The sequence below is a fragment of the Oncorhynchus gorbuscha genome, linkage group LG07, assembly GCF_021184085.1.
Source record: "Oncorhynchus gorbuscha isolate QuinsamMale2020 ecotype Even-year linkage group LG07, OgorEven_v1.0, whole genome shotgun sequence".
NCBI classification, from domain to species: domain Eukaryota; kingdom Metazoa; phylum Chordata; class Actinopteri; order Salmoniformes; family Salmonidae; genus Oncorhynchus; species Oncorhynchus gorbuscha.
The window spans coordinates 77,312,374-77,332,382 of NC_060179.1; the positions used below are offsets into that span (position 1 = coordinate 77,312,374).

At 40.6% G+C, this 20,009-nt stretch overlaps 2 protein-coding genes across 2 annotated transcripts; one reads left to right on the forward strand and one right to left on the reverse strand.

The window, feature by feature from the left end:
* Positions 1 to 2,124: 2,124 nt before the first annotated feature.
* LOC124039370 (39S ribosomal protein L27, mitochondrial-like) lies at positions 2,125 to 7,976 on the forward strand. The gene is made up of 4 exons (XM_046355331.1): positions 2,125 to 2,362; positions 5,410 to 5,538; positions 7,103 to 7,170; positions 7,444 to 7,976. The coding sequence occupies exons 1-4, from the start codon at positions 2,323 to 2,325 to the stop codon at positions 7,648 to 7,650; spliced, it is 444 nt and encodes a 147-aa protein (XP_046211287.1). The 5' UTR covers positions 2,125 to 2,322; the 3' UTR covers positions 7,651 to 7,976.
* Positions 7,977 to 9,596: 1,620 nt separating this feature from the next.
* LOC124039371 lies at positions 9,597 to 19,651 on the reverse strand. The gene is made up of 5 exons (XM_046355332.1): positions 19,387 to 19,651; positions 19,025 to 19,134; positions 13,508 to 13,603; positions 11,524 to 11,691; positions 9,597 to 11,290 (listed from the first exon to the last, which is right to left on the reverse strand). The coding sequence occupies exons 1-5, from the start codon at positions 19,457 to 19,459 to the stop codon at positions 11,093 to 11,095; spliced, it is 645 nt and encodes a 214-aa protein (XP_046211288.1). The 5' UTR covers positions 19,460 to 19,651; the 3' UTR covers positions 9,597 to 11,092.
* Positions 19,652 to 20,009: the final 358 nt, after the last annotated feature.

Sequence of the window (20,009 nt, forward strand, 5' to 3'; positions counted from 1 at the left end):
TGGTGAAACTGAAGAGTCATTGTGAGTGGTGAAACTGAAGAGTCATTGTGAGTGGTGAAACTGAAGAGTCATTGTGAGTGGTGAAACTGAAGAGTCATTGTGAGTGGTGAAACTGAAGAGTCATTGTGAGTGGTGAAACTGAAGTCATTGTGAGTGGTGAAACTGAAGAGTCATTGTGAGTGGTGAAACTGAAGAGTCATTGTCTGTTCTTTTTTGAGTTTTGATGAATCTTTGCCCAACAAAGTGTTGTTAGGATGTATAAGTTATCCTGTATGAGACTTTGTGCCAAATACATTACGTTGTTACAGGTGTCAAGCTCATTGGCATGTGGCAGTAGTGTGTAGGAGAGAGGTTCCTATGTGCGAGAAGTGTGCAGAAGGGCATGAGACAAAGGAATGTGAAGTCTTGGGGAAAGTAGTGGTATGTGTTAATTATAGCGGTGCCCATGGTGCTGGGGATCAGAAATGTCCCATGCGAGAGAGGCAGGTTGAGGTTTCCAGGGTTAGAGTAGTGCAGAAGTTGTCATATGCTGAGGCAGTGAAGAAAGCACAGAAAGATGGGTCAAGGGGGGGGTAGTAGAGCTGTAAGATTAAGATTGGATTTTTTGGCATTTATAGCAATAGTTATCAACTGTACTGCTGGGATGGAAAGTAAATCACAGAAAATAGAGGTTGTGGTAGCAGCTGCAGAGGTATTTGGGTGTGCGAGACTTGACATCAGAAGAGTTATGGGGTGTGTTAAGTGGTGGTGTACCATCATTTCAGGCTGTTGGCCTGAAGTGGGACTAAATATATTTAAATAGTGGACTCTGATATATTAATTTTTGTGAGTGTAGTGTTAGGTGGTAGGGCATTTGTTTAATATTTTTTTTTCAAGTATAAGGGAGTTATACTCCAGTCTAGTAGGTGGCGGTAATGCAACATTTATTGGATGCCAACCGCCGTTAAATCTCATCGAAGAAGGTCTCTCGGCTATAATGCCATACTTAGCCCATATACACTGGTTCGTTGTCGTGCAGCTAGCTAGTTATATAGTTCATCATTTGTAAGTAAATATTGTAACAGTAACATTCGCGACATATTATAGTCAAGGCTAATGACATATTTACATAATGACATACATTAGTTAATTACCTAACAAATGTTCCCGAGGTAAAAACGAACCTCGCAAGCTACAGTAACGTTTAGCTACCAATACATTAGCTTACATTACATTTTACATTTACATTACATTTAAGTCATTTAGCAGACGCTCTTATCCAGAGCGACTTACAAATTGGTGCATTCACCTTATGACATCCAGTGGGACAGTCACTTAACAATAGTGCATCTAAAACTTAGGGGGGTGGGGTGAGAGGGATTACTTAACCTATCCTAGGTATTCCTTAAAGAGGTGGGGTTTCAGGTGTCTCCGGAAGGTGGTGATTGACTCCGCTGTCCTGGCGTCGTGAGGGAGTTTGTTCCACCATTGGGGGGCCAGGGCAGCGAACAGTTTTGACTGGGCTGAGCGGGAGCTGTACTTCCTCAGTGGTAGGGAGGCGAGCAGGCCAGAGGTGGATGAACGCAGTGCCCTTGTTTGGGTGTAGGGCCTGATCAGAGCCTGGAGGTACTGAGGTGCCGTTCCCCTCACAGCTCCGTAGGCAAGCACCATGGTCTTGTAGCGGATGCGAGCTTCAACTGGAAGCCAGTGGAGAGAACGGAGGAGCGGGGTGACGTGAGAGAACTTGGGAAGGTTGAACACCAGACGGGCTGCGGCGTTCTGGATGAGTTGAAGGGGTTTAATGGCACAGGCAGGGAGCCCAGCCAACAGCGAGTTGCAGTAATCCAGACGGGAGATGACAAGTGCCTGGATTAGGACCTGCGCCGCTTCCTGTGTGAGGCAGGGTCGTACTCTGCGGATGTTGTAGAGCATGAACCTACAGGAACGGGCCACCGTTAATAGTTAGCTACCTGTCAAATGTAATTTTAAAAAATAACTAGCTACTCACATTGTTATTAAACAATTATTGTATAATGTGTTCAATATTTTATTTTCAAAGGAATAAAAGTAATTCGCTATTTATTTCGACTTGCAAGCCGTTACAACTTTGGTTCCGCGGGTGTGGTGGTTGACGGGAGGGTTTTGATGTGACACAAGGTCACGGCTAAACCCCGCCTATTTCTACATTTTTTCTTAAAATAAGATTTTAACCCTAACCTCAACCACACTGCTAACCTTATGCCCAACTTTAAATTAAGACAAAAAAAAAATCATTTTTGATTTCATTAATTGTTACTATATAGACCATTTTGACTTTGCGGCTCTGGTAACGAGTAAAACAAGATGGCTGCGCTCTCGTCCTTGATGTTCAAGTCCAGAGCAGGTAAAATATTCATTTATTTGCGTTAAATAAAACCTCTTTAAAACACGTCTTTAGACCTAATATACGCCAATGACGCGTATTTATTATAAAGCTATTTAGCTGGATAGCGTGTTTTTGAAGCTAGCATGACAATAGCCAATCGCTCGTTCTCTGTCATCAGCTTGCTTAAAGCTGCAATAGGGTCAAATCAAATTGTATTTATATAGCCATTCTTACATCAGCTGATATCTCAAAATGCTGTACAGAAACCCAGCCTAAAACCCCAAACCAGGCTATAATGGGGTGGCCAGTCCTCTTCTGGCTGTGCCGGATGGAGATTACAACAGATCATGGCCAAGATGTTCAAATGTTCATAAATGACCTGCATGGTCAAATAATAATAATCACAGTAGTTGTCGAGGGTGCAGCAAGTCAGCACCTCAGGAGTACATGTCAGTTGGCTTTTCATAGCCGATCATTAAGAGCATCTCTACCTCTCCTGCTGTCTCTAGAGAGTTGAAAACAGCAGGTCTGGGACATGTAGCACGTCCGGTGAACAGGTCAGGATTCCATAGCCGCAGGCAGAACAGTTTAAACTGGTGCAGCAGTGCGGCAGGTGGACTGGGGACAGCAAGGAGTCATCATGCCAGGTAGTCCTGAGGCATGGTCCTAAGGCTCAGGTCCTCCGAGAGAGAGAAAGAAAGAGAATTCGAGAGAGCATACTTAAATTTACACAAGACACCTGATAAGACAGGAGAAGTACTCCAGATATAACAGACTGACCCTAGCCCCCCGACTCATAAACTACTGCAGCATAAATACTGGAGGCTGAGACGGGAGGGGTCAGGAGACACTGTGGCCCCATCCGATGATACCCTCGGACAGGGCCAAACAGGAAGGATATAACCCCACCCACTTTGCCAAAGCACAGCCCCCACACCACTAGAGGGATATCTTCAGCCACCAACTTACCATCCTGAGACAGTCATTCCTGTGTATACAGTATTAAGACACCGTGGAGCCGGTGAGAGATATGGGTTGAAAAATGTACCTCATTCCAGGGATGAGAAAGGCATTGTATTCTGAATTGTCCCATTATCCTAACTGTTACACCAACCAAATTTAACACAATTTAATCTTCTGTGTAATAGTTAGGATAATGGGACAATTCCGAGTAAAATGCATTTCTCATCCCTGGATCGAGATACACAGGAATGTTGTGCAGCTGTAAGCAAGCTGGTCGGATCTGCTGGCTAGTTCGTTCTGCATTTAGTTAGCTAACTATCACCGGCTGGTGTACTCCTTGTCCTTATGACTCAAATCGCAAAAGTAATAGATTGAGGCATTCCATGTACCTATATGCCGCCTAAGGGTTATGCCCGGCTCGCCGACCCTCTGTCTACACGCAAATACACCTCGCTTGCAATATGGTTTTGGGAACATAACTTTCATATAAGAGAATTATACAAAAGATACACATAGCAGAGTCGCACCCGGCTGTGTTTTGACAAACGCCTGCTTCCAGCTGAAAATATGAAATGGAATTGTCCAATGGAAATGTGAGCACAAGGTGACATACCTCTCTGCTGGATGTTGTACTTGAAAACAGCCTGGTACAACTTTTCTCACCTGCATACAGTAAGTGTATATTTTGTATGTATTTTTAATATTTTTAATTTAAGCTTTATTTAACTAGGCAAGTCAATTAAGAACAAATTCTTATTTATAATGATGGCTTACCGTAGCCAAAACCCTGATTTTTGGTTGCATTGAATAAAGACTCATTGAAATCATTTAGAATGTATGTGTTGCCACTCTAGGATCACTCACTACTTATAAAGCAAATGTAGAACTTTTATTAGAGCGTCTGCTAAATGACTTAAATGTAATGTAATGTAATCAAAAACATGAAACACCGTCCAATTTTTTTAAAGATACTGGGATCTGATATTTTGACCATATCGTCCAGCCTTATTTCTTTCTTGCTGAAATTATTGTTAAGTTCCAAATGTTTCCAAAACTGTATCGCAAGCGATGGTTAATAACGTTTCTAAATGTTAACAGAGCGTCCAGATTGTAATTCACAGTGAGCCAGCTGGGGTCAATACCTTCAACTGGTATTGGGGAGGCTGTAAAGCCCCCTTGGCTTATCAATAACCAGTGTAGTCCCGACATGACCATACTATCCAATCCCTGGACAGCAGGGCCCCTTCTATTAGACGCAAACCTAAACTTCTCTTGTCTATCACAAATGTTGATTTAAAATTATATTTGAACATTTCAGTTTTTGTGTATGTAATAATTGCGTGGCCATGCTGTCGAGGGATTGGATTGCATGGTCATGTCTATCCCTTGATCATGACTCTCAGTTCCATTAGATTATACATAAGTCATTGGACGAAGGTGTCTTCTGTACGGGGAAGTTTTGTTCATGTAAAAACCGAGCGTCGGGGATCTTAACATGCATCACTTGCAGTATGTTTTTAGTTTTTTTTAAAGGTTGAATTGATACATACCTTGATAGGGTTAGTGTTCCCACACGGCCATATCTCCATGTTACAGTACTTGTTTACAGAAAACAGACAGAAGCCAAGAGCCGACCTCCTGTTCTAATTAGCTATCTAGAATGCTCTGAACACCTGCGTGTAAGTGTAACTCAGTAAGTGTAGTTTCGTCGGGTGGCGGCTCCATCACTGTGTGGATCAGTGCACAACTGCTACAGTAACTATCTTTTATTTGAAGGATTGTTTCTCACTGATGAAAGTTAAGGGCCATATGTTTTCGATTGTAGTTCACATGAGGCAGTCGTGGGTGAAACGAATGCCTGAGAACTGTAAGGAGAAGGCAGAATGCTGCCTTGAGTTTGAGAGATTGGTCATGTCGGGACTACAGCTGGTGTATCCGACAACTAGCTACCTACATTGGAAAGAAGTTGCTAGCATTGCATGAGCATCACAAATGGCATTGAACAGCCCACTGTCATTATACAAGCCAGACAGTCATTGTATCTCCTTGCTACAACTGTTACAATGTTTCCAAACTACAATGTTAACTCGATGAAATTGCAGGTCTTCTGCTCCCTTGCCAGTCCTCTCTCACGGACTGGGTGCGGTTCGCCTCCAAGAAGGCAGGCGGTAGCAGTAAGAATGTCGGTGGAAAGAGCCCTGGTCGCAGATATGGCTTCAAGAAAACAGATGGTAGCTATGTTAATGCTGTTTATTTGTCAGTATGCTTAGTTCTGACATCTCTGAGGTGCATGTTATGTCTTTCACCCTACTAGGGCAGTCACTATTCCAGTATCCTGATACTCGAGAGGTATCGAGGCAGGAAACAAAACATGAATAGGAGGAAATCAGTCCTAATGTTGGGGGGAAAAAACATCAGATTTTGTCACCCAGAATCACGTGTTTCTTTTCCAAGCTATAGCACTATGTCACACACTGTGTCTCACACTGAACTCAGCAAAAACGTCCTCTCACTGTCAACTGTGTTTATTTTCAGCAAACTTAACATGTGTAAATATTTGTATGAACATAACAAGATTCAACAACTGAGACATAAGCTGAACAAGTTCCACAGACATGTGACTAACATTGTCATGCTGGAGGGTCATGTCAGGATGAGCCTGCGGGAAGAGTACCACATGAGGGAGGAGGATGTATTCCCTGTAATGCACAGCATTGAGATTGCCTGCAATGACAATAAACTCAGTCCGATGATGCTGTGACACACCGCCCCAGACCATGATGGACCCTCCGCCTCCAAATCGATCCCGCTCCAGAGTGCAGGCCTCGGTGTAACGCTCATTCCTTCGACAGTAAACACGAATCCAACCATCACCCCTGAGACAAAACCACAACTCGTCAGAGAAGAGCACCTTTTGCCAGTCCTGTCTGGTCCAGCGATGGTGGATTTGTGCTCATAGATAATGTTGTCGCCGGTGATGTCTGGTGAGGACCTGCCTTACAACAGGCCTACAAGCCCTCAGTCCAGCCTCTCTCAGCCTATTGAGGACAGTCTGAGCACTGATGGAGGGATTGTGCGTTCCTGGTGTAACTCGGGAAGTTGTTGTTGCCATCCTGTACCTGTCCTGCAGGTGTGATGTTCAGATGTACCGATCCTGTGCAAGTGTTGTTACACGTGGTCAGCTGTCTGTCCTGTCTCCCTGTAGCGCTGTCTTATGCGTCTCACAGTACGGACATTGCAATTTATTGCCCTGGCCACATCTGCAGTCCTCGTGCCTCCTTGCAGCATGCCTAAGGCACGTTCACACAGATGAGCAGGGACCGTGGCCATCATTATTTTGGTGTTTTTCAGAGACAGTAGAAAGGCCTCTTTAGTGTCCTAAGTTTTCATAACTGTGACCTTAATTGCCTACCGTCTGTAAGCTGTTACTGTCTTAACGACCGTTCCACAGGTGCATGTTCATTAATTGTTTATGGTTCATTGAACAAGCATGGGAAACAGTGTTCAAACCATTTACAATGAAGATCTGTGGAGGAATTAGGATTTATTACGAATTATCTTTGAAAGACAGGGTCCTGAAAAAGGGATGTTTCTTTTTTTGCTGAGTTTGTCACACACTATTTCATACAGTCGTTTTTGAAAGTCCAAAGTGTTTATTCTGCTTTGTTTTCTTTTTGCCATGGAAAATTAGGTATCTTAATATTGCGATACTGGTATCGTGACAACATTTAGATCCTACACACCATGTTTGCATTATCTAACAAACACTTCTGTTTTGTTGTCATCCATCTTCAGGGAACTTTGTCCATGCTGGCAACATCCTAGCAACACAGAGGCTCATGAGGTGGCAACCAGGAGCGCATGTAAGGTTTCACACGGTCACTGTTAATATCCTGGGGTGTATTCATTAGACGGACATCTTTGCAAAACATTTTTCAAAAGAAACCGTTTACTCCAAAGAACGATATGTTTCTATTAGGACAAATTCAGGTAGGTCCCTCGCTGTTTCGTTTGGTTCCTAGTGAGTACACCCCTGGAAGTTTTCATATGTCTGTAGGTGGCTGGTTGATTGTCAACTAATCTCTCTTCCCCCTCTTCTCTTTCTGTCTCCCTCCACCTCTCTCTTTCTCTCTCAGGTGGGGATTGGAACCAACAACACCCTGTATGCCCTGGAGGACGGCATTGTCAGGTTCACGAAGGAGGTGTATGTTCCAGCCCCACGCAGCTCTGAGACCTTCAAGGTCATCACCAAGCTGCCCACAGGAACTGTACTCTACAAGACCTTCATCAACGTAGTGCCCAACAAACAGGAGGGCAAATTCAAACTGGTTGGCATGTTCTGAAGACTCATTCCTATTCCACTCTGTGTAGGTACAAACCCTACTCTTTCTATGGACTGGGCAGTTTCGATTTGAAAGGTTCTGTTCACCCGCAGACTCCTTTTGTTGTGAATGTTGTGGAACTGAGCCAAAGCGTGATGAGGATTCTGGATGTTCCGAGGGAATTCCTCAAAGCTTCCTGTGTTACCTGTGGTGACCGTTGTCATCGATCCTGCACTCTGGAAATGTGACTGGTCGAAAGTTTATTCAACAGGCATCTTTGACTTTTTGTGCTGTAAGAAGACATACCAATGTCATTCCATCCAATAAAGTTTTATATATAATCATGACATCAGCAGTCTGTTGGAATTTTAAGCTTAGTTAAGAGAACAATTTCCTGTGTATCCAAAGGTATTTAATTGTCGGGAATATTTTAGTATTGTTTGGGGGGGGAAAAATCAATATCAAGTGTGAATGTGGTCTAAAGTTCTTGAAGTAACCACAGGGTGTCTCAAGGCTCAAGTTTCCCCTCAGTTTTCTCCATACAGACCACGGAGGGCTAATGTAAAAACGTGTTTGTTTTTTAAAAGAACCTGTGAAGCAGATTGAAGTAATAAATCACACTTTTTAGCAGCAGCAGACTACACTGGGCAAAAACTGGTTGAATCAATGTTTCTATCTTATTTCAACGTGTAAAACTGATTCAATTTGAAACAAAAGTCATGAACGTAAGGGAATTTGTCTTTTCGCCAAACTTAGAACCTAAATCCAATGACACGGAGATGTTTTGTTGTTGAAGTTGAATTCACAGTAGTTGACAACTCCACCAAATGTAAATCAAAACGAGAAGTTGGACTGATGTCTGTGCCCAGTGTGGTGATGGCAGGATGTGTATAGCATTTTACAGATCATACTTTACTCAGAACTTGTAGAGTGAGTTAGGTGCCATTTATTTTGAGAGTATGAGTTCCAGATAGTATGTCAACTCCTCCCAGTGGAATGCAGGGAAGTGTGAAATACACGACGAATGCCCTGGTACATTCACCACAACAGACAGCTTGTCGAAACACTTCTGATGGAGGCCCTCTAATAACTGATGAGCGCTGTAGTATGTGTTTATAAGATTTGTATGTGCTTAGGGGAAGATTGGGTTTGGGGAGAGAAACTCTGCAAAAAAAAACAAAAAAGGGAGAGGTCAAAATGAGGTCTCTACTCCCTTCGCTGACATTACTCTACGCTGTGGACATATTTGTGCCTGGTAGAGAAAAACGAACAAATGTCAATAAATAGAAGCAGGAGTGTTCCCTTTTGACAGTAAGGTTGATAGCAATCCTATCAGTTTTTAAAAATTGTACCTTTATTTAACTAGGCAAGTCTGTTAAGAACAACTTCTTATTTTCAATGACGGCCTAGGAACAGTGGGTTAACAGCCTGTTCAGGGGCAGAACGACCTTGTCAGCTCGGGGGTTTGAACTTGCAACCTTCCGGTTACTACTAGTCCAACGCTCTTAACCACTAGGCTACCCTGCCACCCCGATTAATATAGGTCAAGTTAATACAACAAGTCTGAACTAAAACATGTATATTTTCTCACCAATGGTGTATTTCAAACTGACTTGTTGCAAATTAAATAATAATTATAATAAGCGACACACAATTTTATTTTTTCGCTTAAGTTTTAATGTACTAAAAAAAAGTTTAAAGTTCAATATGTTGCCTTCGCATTTTCACCTCTACCGATAGTTTTGTCACAAAAAACTGTTACATTAAATAGTAAATATGCCTACTCTGCAATGGAGGCTGGTTTGGGGAGCTGTAGGAGGATAGGCTCATTGGTCTTGTCACGTTCGCTCTAGCCAACAGCTTGTAGATACAGTGCGGGTAGGCTAGTCTACATGATGAGATTATTATGGATAGGAGCAAGAATATTTGTTTTTTGTCAAATGGCAGTCATGAATCGATCAAAAGAATAAGACACTCAATATTTATTGGAAAAGAGCATCAAGATCACTGTGCACTTTCACCACCCTGTGAAGTTCATAATTTATTTAATCTATATTCTAATAAACGACATGGATTCCCCAGTTGTAGTGGGAGGAGCACACACACACCATGTCATCGCGTGACTCCAAGTGTACTTCGACATGGTTGTTATATCAATATTTGTGCATAAACGAGTTTCCACCACCATTTCTCGCGTAACACATTTTACAGACACAAAAAGATCCCACCATGTCGAACGGACAAATGTTCTGTCCGCATTTAGAATTGTATTGAAACTTCTTGTTTCCATCACAGCTGTCGTGATTCAATTTAACAAAGGTATGACTTTACTCGCATACAAACTGTATGGAAACGTAGTTAGAGTAAACCTTTTTTTTTTTTAAGCGGATAGGTCATTTATATCTACTTTAGTTCACCTATTTGACCCTTTTTGGTTCAGCTATTTAACTATTACTTTCACATGTTTTTTTGTTTGATTTGGGTCACACATAATATGAATGTTTTGCATAGTTACATACTGCATCTCAGTCTAAACACATTGACAAACCCATTCCAGTTTTGCCCAGGAAGTAAATCAAATCAAATGTTAATAGTCACATGCGCTGAGTACAACAGGTGTAGTAGACCTTGCAGTGAAACGCTTACTTACGAGCCCCTAACCAACAGTGCAGTTTCAAAAAATACGGAACGTCAGGGTCATGGTGAGTTTCTCTGTGCATAGTTAGTTTGACCTGGGTTAAGACAAATGGTCCCTGGTCAACTGTCCCTGAGTGAACACACTTTGATTGTCTCTCAAATGGGACCCTGTTTCCTACGTAGTGCACTACATGGGGATTAGGGTGCCATTTGGAACATAGGCATTGTCTGCCTTCAGTAGTGTTAATAATTAGTGATGTGTTCAACCACAACAGCTCTCTGGTCTGGCCCTACACTCACCAGCCGTCCTCATCACATGTCAGGTAGCTGGGTATTCATAGCTCGGTGTTCTTTTGAAAACAAGGAGATTTAGATTTTTCATTAACACGTTCAACCCGAAACAATGTCCTTGTTTTGTGGTTGTCTACGACATTGGATGTTGTGATGAAGCATAATATGTCTGCTTGTGAGGTGCGGACATCTTCTTTTCCACACACCCGAGCATGTCTAGAGTTTGAAATGTAGGCTGATTTGATTATTTAGCTGATAAAGGATATCATTGCCAGTGGAAGGATATCAAGCCATGTACAGCATACAGTCATGTTAAAACCACTCACTACACCAACAGACGACAGTCAAGAGTTGAGAGCGTTAGTCTCAGGAGGACAAACTCTTGAGTAAAACTGACTCATGCATTATCATGACAATGTCTCTTTCTTTGTTGATTTTGTCTTCTTTTCTCTTGCAAAGGGTAGAGACACGAGTCTCTAGTTAAAAATGCGAAGTTGAAAACCAGGAGTGTTCCGACCCTCAAATAACTCCTGGTCTAGACAGAGACGGGTTCCCGGGTCGGGCTCTGAATAGGGCGGTAGGGTGACGGGCCTGCATCTACTGTCACTGTGTGTTCAAGGCTGGAGTTACAGGTGGAGAGAGGGAGTTCTGAGGGAAGTGCCTCAACACACTGAAGGTCTTCAGAGGAGATGATCATGGACTGGCGAAGAGTCTCCTCGTACGTCGGAGGAGGCTGTAGGTACAGAGACATTTTATGAGATTAAATTTACTGAAATAAATCAATATTCTATGTATGAATATATTTATTTTTTATTTGACTTTGATCTCAACAGGGATTCCCTTTGAGAGCAAGGTCTCTTTTACAAGGGAGCCCTGCAACATCCTTCCACAATGACAAAATAGATATGTACATATGCAGTGAACAATACATAATAAAAATAGGTCCAGAACAGAGGAGTGACTGACCTCCGTTTCAGACTGTGTGGGGCTGATACCAAAGCGGTCGGCTATCATAGAGTGGATCTGTCTCTGACGGTCCTTCTTACGGACGCTCTCGTAGGACGGAAGGCGGGGCAGGATCCCGTCCAGGTGATAGCTGCTGGGCTTACCGATGATAAACAGCCTCCCTGGAAGCTGCAGACACACACCAAACATGTTCATATGATATCACTTTTTCTATTTTTCAAGAGTTGATCTGATCGGTCAAAAGACCAGTTAGTGGGAAAAGATCAGAATTGTGCTGACTGTGTAAACGCAGCCTAATTACAAACGGCACTGGGCATCAATAACAATGTGAAAGCAGCTCAGAGGGTTTTTAAATAGAGATTATAATAGGGAGAAGTGAATTAATTGATTAATACCTACATCTCTATGTGTAATAGGGGAGTGTGGGGTACGTTGAGCCACCCTTGTTTCTAGTAAATCATACACAAAATGTATAATTTTACCGAATATTTAGGAAGAGGTCATAATTTCATGGAGTTTGTGGAGGAAGTAACCACATGGCAAAAGTGTTTAAGCAAGTTAGGTACAAAAAATAAGCTTCTCTATAAGCTTCAATATGAGGTCCTAAACCTAGCATGAAAGTGCATCCTTGTAGCTGTGTGGGCTAATATAGTTCAAAAGTTTGCCTTAGGGTAAATTGAGCCAATGGCCATGTGGTCATTTGAGTCAATATTTTGAGTCAAATTGAGCAAATTGAAATGTTTTCTTCCCCAGACGTAATGCAAGGCATTATCGCTGGGATGTGAGGTAACAACAGGGCCTTGCCTGTGTTAAAAGTGTTAAAAAAAGTATAAAGTGTTTGTTAGGTGTTAAGCCTGTGTTAAAACCCTCTTGAGTCCATTTCCCCCCCGTGGAAATATAATTAGGATAATTTAAAAAATCCCCATAAAAATCTGTCTGTTAGCCTAGAGATCTCTATTATGGTTTTGCTCTACACCCGTCACAAGCGTCACATGACTCGTCTGAAGCACAAGCGTCACATGACTCGTCTGAAGCACAAGCGTCACATGACTCGTCTGAAGCACAAGCGTCACATGACTCGTCTGAAGTCGGTACCTGTCGGTCTGTAGTGTCCAAACGTCTTGGGCTACACACTAACATGACCCCTCTATGGAAAGATGACTCTGTCATTACATGTACAGTACATGTCGGATGTCTTGCTCTAGGACACCGACAAGCCTCACAAGACTCGTCTGAAGGTAGCCCAGTACCAGTTTAAAAAATGAATGGAAGTACATTCTGTGTGGAAGTAGTTCAGTGCCTAAAAAAATGGGCTAAATATGTGTAAAAACAAATACACTTCCTGAGCTTTATTTAATCTCTCAGATATAGGACATTTGTTTTTCCATGTACGAATCTGTTATTCATTGCATTTCTATAGGTTAATAGCAGTAAGGCCAAATTCAATGTTTCATTAAAAAAGAAAGTCAAGTTCATTTAGGATACCTAAAGGGGTTGTAAAATACCAAATCAAATAGCTAAATGATCCTTGGTTTGGCCACATTAAAACAATTTCATATGTTAGCTTAGTAGAACCCCACAGGCTTAGACAATAGAGTCTAGAGGGCTAAAATATGATTGTGTTGAATTGAATTGCGTTTGGGAAATAGAGATAGACATGGTTTTAAAAATGTAGTGGTAATATTTAATTCAGTACAGAAATGTGTAGGTGGCTTAACTTACCCTGTTCCACGGCTCAATTTACCTCATACCCTGAGTAAGTTATGATGAAAAAACACTTTTTTTGGACAAGCTATGTTTTCAAAACTGTAAAGTTTACATGTATTCTGGTTATTACCAGGTATACACAACATCCTGAAATATATGTAGATATCTTTGTTAGAAAGAATACCATATTTCCCTTGACAGAGTGATGCTGAATGAACAAAATGGCTAAACTTACCCCACTCTCCCCTACTATGTAAAGACAGAGGTTTTTATTCACCTGGGATCCAATGTTTCCGTGGGCCACGGCAGCAGTATGTTCATTGTAGGGAGACACCACTAGAGACTGTCTTCTGTTGTACTGGGGTGGAGCATCCTGGGTAGGGAGAGAAGAGGGAAGACTGGTTCGAGTCTGTCTACACTACAGTGGAAAATGACATCTTACCAAAGTTCAGTCGGTGTAAAATAAAGTTATTCTATTCTGTTCTATTCTAATATGCTCTATTCTGTTCTATTCTAATATGCTCTATTCTGTTCTATTCTAATATGCTCTATTCTGTTCTATTCTAATATGCTATATTATGTTCTATTCTAATATGCTCTATTCTGTTCTATTCTAATATGCTATATTATGTTCTATTCTAATATGCTCTATTCTGTTCTATTCTAATATGCTCTATTCTGTTCTATTCTAATATGCTATATTATGTTCTATTCTAATATGCTCTATTCTGTTCTATTCTAATATGCTCTATTCTGTTCTATTCTAATATGCTCTATTCTGTTCTATTCTAATATGCTCTATTCTGTTCTATTCTAATATGCTCTATTCTGTTCTATTCTAATATGCTCTATTCTGTTCTATTCTAATATGCTCTATTCTGTTCTATTCTAATATACTCTATTCTGTTCTATTCTAATATGCTCTATTCTGTTCTATTCTAATATGCTCTATTCTGTTCTATTCTAATATGCTCTATTCTGTTCTATTCTAATATGCTCTATTCTGTTCTATTCTAATATGCTCTATTCTGTTCTATTCTAATATGCTCTATTCTGTTCTATTCTAATATGCTCTATTCTGTTCTATTCTAATATGCTCTATTCTGTTCTATTCTAATATGCTCTATTCTGTTCTATTCTAATATGCTCTATTCTGTTCTATTATATCTTTAACAATTAGTAACGTAGCAGCAACAACAAAGGCATAATAACAGTTCAATACAAATCTCCAATGATTTAACCTCAAGCCAGGTTACTAGGCGGTGATGGAATAACTTGGCTATAGAGCTGTAATTACACTTTCTTCATGCCCGATAATATACTCCACTCAATATACTCCAATCAGTCTTGTTAAGGGCTACCAGAGCTGTTCTCCTGATCTGATGCATGTTATGCACTATCGACCACACAATGTAAATTGCCTTTGCCAAAATCTACAGTTAGATCCAACCGTTTATTTCTTTATCCCTCTGTCTCGGCTCTGACACTCTGTTGCAGTCTCCCTACCGATAACGCTATATGGGTTTTAACATGAGACATCATCGTGCAACACACAATCCCCTGGCAGCAGCCATAATATCACAGCATCATTTGTAATATAATCAACTAATACTGGTTTAACGAAGCGACAGTGTTGATATTTTCAATGTTAATATTGAAAATGTTTGGCTTGAATGAGTGGAAGGAAAGGAGTGGGAGGCAAATGGGGCTGGAGGATGGCCTTCACTGTAACTGACTAGCATGTGATGCAAAGGAAAAACACACTCATGTAGGGTTATCTCAGATGAGTAGCCTATGGTTGAATTGAAAAAATGGCCGTATATTAAGAGAAGAATATCAATGTTTTTGATACAACCAACCAAAAGGTCAAAGGAGCGTTTATCTGTGGTTGCATTCTCAATAGGGGAGAAAAATAAGGATACAAAAAGCAGGGGGTAATGATCTTAACCTTATCAAATGAGCTGTGAACTGCATGCTCTCTCATGCTCTCTCATGCTCTCTCAGCTCTGTATCATAACAAATACAGAAAACAGAGTTGCACAGGGAAATATTATTCACGTAAACCTTCTAAAACAGCCACTACAGCCACTAGGGTTTGGCTGCGGTAGGCTGTCATTGTAAATAAGAGTTAGTTCTTAACTGACTTGCCTAGATAAATAAATAATCTACTGTACTGTACACTATAGGACTGTGCTCTACTGTACTGTGATGTATCCTAATCTACTGTACTGTACTGTACTGTACTGTACTGTACTGTACTGTACTGTACTGTACTGTACTGTACTGTACTGTACTGTACTGTACTGTACTGTACTGTACTGTACACTATAGGACTGTGCTCTACTCTACTGTGATGTGCCCTAATCTACTGTACTCTAAAGGACTGTACTGTACTGTACTGTACACTATAGGACTGTGCTCTACTGTACTATGCTCCAGTTTACTCTACTTGAGTTTCTTACAATTGAAGAAAAGGCCCATAAACTCTTGATCTAGTGGTCTTTAGACCACATAAACATTTAGTTTTACTTGTCATATCCCAACTCACTGGATCTGGATCTTGTGACCAATGTCTTGGCATAAATCTTGGTCTTGGCTCCTGGATAGCGCCTTAGTTTTTGGTTTACAAACCATAGGCAGCCCAATTTGAAAAAGACAATGCTCTCTGATCAATGGCTGATCACTCCCAACCCATATTTATCCCCACCCAGTTGACTACTTTTAAATAGTGGATGCCCACAATGGCAATCTCTATACTAAAATGAGTTATATCCAATGTTCCCTCTAATTTGTTTCGTCATTGAACAAATTTCAGTTTGACCTCTGTCATTGCCAACAAAGGGTATATAACAAAGTATTGAGATAAACTTTTGCTATTGACCAAATACTTATTTTCCACTATAATTTGCAAATAAATGCATAAAAAAATCCTACAATGTGATTTTCTGGATTTTTTTTCCTCATTTTGTCTGTCATACTTGAAGTGTACCTATGATGAAAAATACAGGCCTCTCATATTTTTAAGTGGGAGAACTTGCACAGTTGGTGGCTGACTAAATACTTTTTTGCCCCACTGTACATATTCTTTATCCCTTTACACTTGTGTGTATAAGGTAGTAGTTTTGGAATTGTTAGCTAGATTACTCGTTGGTTATTACTGCATTGTCGGAACTAGAATCACAAGCATTTCGCTACACTCACATTAACATCTGCTAACCATGTGTATGTGACAAATACATGTGATTTGATTTGATCTATCATCCAGCCTACAGTAGCAGCCAATGTGTGGTGTTCAATGTAGGTCTACGTTCCATGAGACTTTTGAAAAAGAACATGCAGGGCTTGACATTAACCTGTTTATCCACTTCTCATTCAGATAAGGAGGTGATGCTGGAAACCACTTTTCAAAATAAAATGCATAATCATTTCCATACCAAATTATGCCTGTCTCAAAATACAACACTGCCACTTTAATACAAAAAAAAGCTCTTTAACTGGCTCCTTTCAAAGATGTCTAGAAATGTACACGTTTTGTGTTCTTGGAGGAAGCAATCACTCCCCTATTGCTGACTACAAATGATCTCTAACTGGGCTAATAACTCACTAACTAGCAAAGGATAGGAACAAAATGTGACTCACCACCTGGATTCAGTATTACGTAGCAACATTTGAATTTATTTTTATTTTTACATTGGATAAAAGGAGAGACTCAGAGCTAGGAAATGGTATATCATACACTACAGTGGGAACAATGGGAAAGTAATTCTGCTTTAAAAGTTGATCAACTTTTAACTCCCCTTTTGAGAAAATGGCCTTTGAATGTTTTGGTATCTAGTGAAGAGCTCTTCTTTGTCTACACCCATTCAGCATTGCTCACACCCTCTTAAGGGCTCCCGAGTGGCGCAGCGTTCTAAGGCACTGCATCTCAGTACAAGAGATGTCACTACAGTCCCTGGTTTTAATCCAGGCTGTATCACCTCCGGCTGTGATTGGGATTCCCATAGGGTGGCGCACAATTGGCCCAGTGTCATCTGGGTTTGGCTGGTATAGAATTATTTCAATTTCATGACGCTTTTTTGCAGATGTGTACTGACACTGGCCATATTCAACGGGTGTTTTGCACACGTCACGTAACGTGCACACGTTAGCTCTCGCTTTGATCTCAAAATAAACGCATCTACTTACTACCGCTCATGCTGTAAAAACAGTCCAGTTCAAAGTGAATGTCACAGATCCACATATGGCAATGGTCTATTTGCATATAGGCCTACTGCAGCTCTGATTGGTTATGGCGCACCAGTCTGTGTAGAGTACAGGCATGAGTCGTGCCTGTCAATTAAATAAAATCCTACTCTGCTGCATTCTGCCTACAACAACATCTCTTGCATAGTTAGTTTTGCATACTAAGTCTTGCATAGTTAGTTTTGTTTCAGTATGTTGCATTGAAAGTGTTTGGGAGAAATACGATACAAATGTAAATTGATTTCCAACCCCCAATTTGTAGAATATCCCATATACTGCATTACTTTTGACCATGGCCCATGAGGTCTGGTCTGCTTGCTGCAGAAAAACAAACAGGAATCTCTCTTCACCTGAACTAACTTGGGAATGTTTAATGCTAGAGCAAATGTATAATCAGATCATTCTCCTTTATCGCATCTCGCTCTTATTGGTTACTGAAATCCATTATTACACATTTACACAAAGTTCCAAAGAGTTTATAGTACTCTATTGTACCTGTGTTCATATTGTTTTGTCACAGTGTTTACATAATGGTTTATGGATGTTTCTCTAGCCTCGTTTACCAGACTCCTGTTACTGTAATCAGGCTCCCAGCTGGTGAACATGTTAATGATATTGCAGCGATCTTCGCTATAGGATCCACGTTACATTCCCACCAAGTGGGTTAACTCTATTGGTTGAGATGCGGTGGGGGTTTGCCTTTCACACCAGAGACCCGGGTTTGTAATGATAATGAGCTCCCTGGTAAGGCCTGACCTTGCAGCCTTAAAATAATGGGTTATGGCACATGTATAATACCATTATAGCCATTTTTAAATTACCTTAGTGATGAGATTAGGGTAAACCCTATAGATGTTTATATCACATTTGTAAATGACCTTAGTGATGAGATTAGGGTAAACCCTATAGATGTTTATATCACATTTGTAAATGACCTTAGTGATGAGATTAGGGTAAACCCTATAGATGTTTAAATCACATTTGTAAATGACCTTAGTGATGAGATTAGGGTAAACCCTATAGATGTTTATATCACATTTGTAAATGACCTTAGTGATGAGATTAGGGTAAACCCTATAGATATAGATGTTTATATCACATTTGTAAATGACCTTAGTGATGAGATTAGGGTAAACCCTATAGATGTTTATATCACATTTGTAAATGACCTTAGTGATGAGATTAGGGTAAACCCTATAGATGTTTATATCACATTTGTAAGGTGTTTATGTCCTTACTGTACATATGTACAATATACACTAGGTGCTAATAACACGTTTCCCCGTTAATTACATATGTATAACATGCATAGCCTTCCTGTATAGTGTTGGAAGACCCTGCATCAGAGAGGGTAATAGTATACATTAGGCGTTTATAACATGTTATCCCTGTTTTTATAAAATAATATAGAAATGAGCTTTTATCCAAAGCAACTTATAGACTTATAGTCATGCTGCATACATTTTTGCGTATGGGTTGTCCCGGGATTCGAACCCACTATCCTGTAATTGCAAGCGCCATGTCCTACCAACCGAGCTACTTATATCCTTACTGTACAGCGCTGGTTGGCCTGGTAGTTCGACACCCTGCAGCAGAACGGGTCTTTCCTGTACAAGACCACCAGGAGCACGAGAATCACTAGGAAGAACACCAGGCAGGACACTGCAGAAATGCGGCAACAAGAACACAGACGTGACTACGAAGCTTTGTAAAACATATCCGGCATTAATGTAAACATGTAGGTTATACATGATTCCTTTTTAATGTGTATTTATAACGCATGCAAAACATACATAACTAAACGATCAACAGTTAGCCAGTCCTGTGTCAGAGCAACAGGTTTATGTCGACTGAATATATATGTTCATGGTTTAGCAGCAGCCTACTTAAGTTTGTGTGACTGCCATCACTCACCGGAGGCCACGATGACCGTTAGCTGATCCGCTGTCAGCGCAGGTGGGATAGTTGTAGATGCAGATAAAGACATATTGAACTAAAATTAATCAGCATGTAAACGAGGTTCCGCTGTGTAAACGGCCCACATAAAAATGTTGGCTTTCACTGGCATGATATTAGGCTACTCCTGTCCAAACCAAGAAGATCAAAATAAATCGATTATCTTCCTCTTCATTCGAGGGCAGAGCCGGACACTGTTGTTAAATCCAGTTTAACTGCAGGATTCTGCCACCTATCTTGCTGCTTCGATTCAGCCTGGTCTCATAGACTAGACGTAACATAGTAAACTTAAATCAGGATACTAAAATTAGTATGATAAACTTTAAAACTTATATTTTACATTACATTTTAGACATTTTAGGAGACACTCTTATCCAGAGTGACTTACAATTAGTGTATTCATTTTAAGATTGCTAGGTGAGACAACAACCCATCACATTTACATTTAACATTTAAGTCATTTAGCAGACGCTCTCAAGTACATTTTCCCTCAACAAAGTATTTATCAGAAAAGTCAGTGGTAGTGGGAAAAGATAGGTGTTTATTATATTATAATTTTTACAACAGTTTTTTTGGGGGGG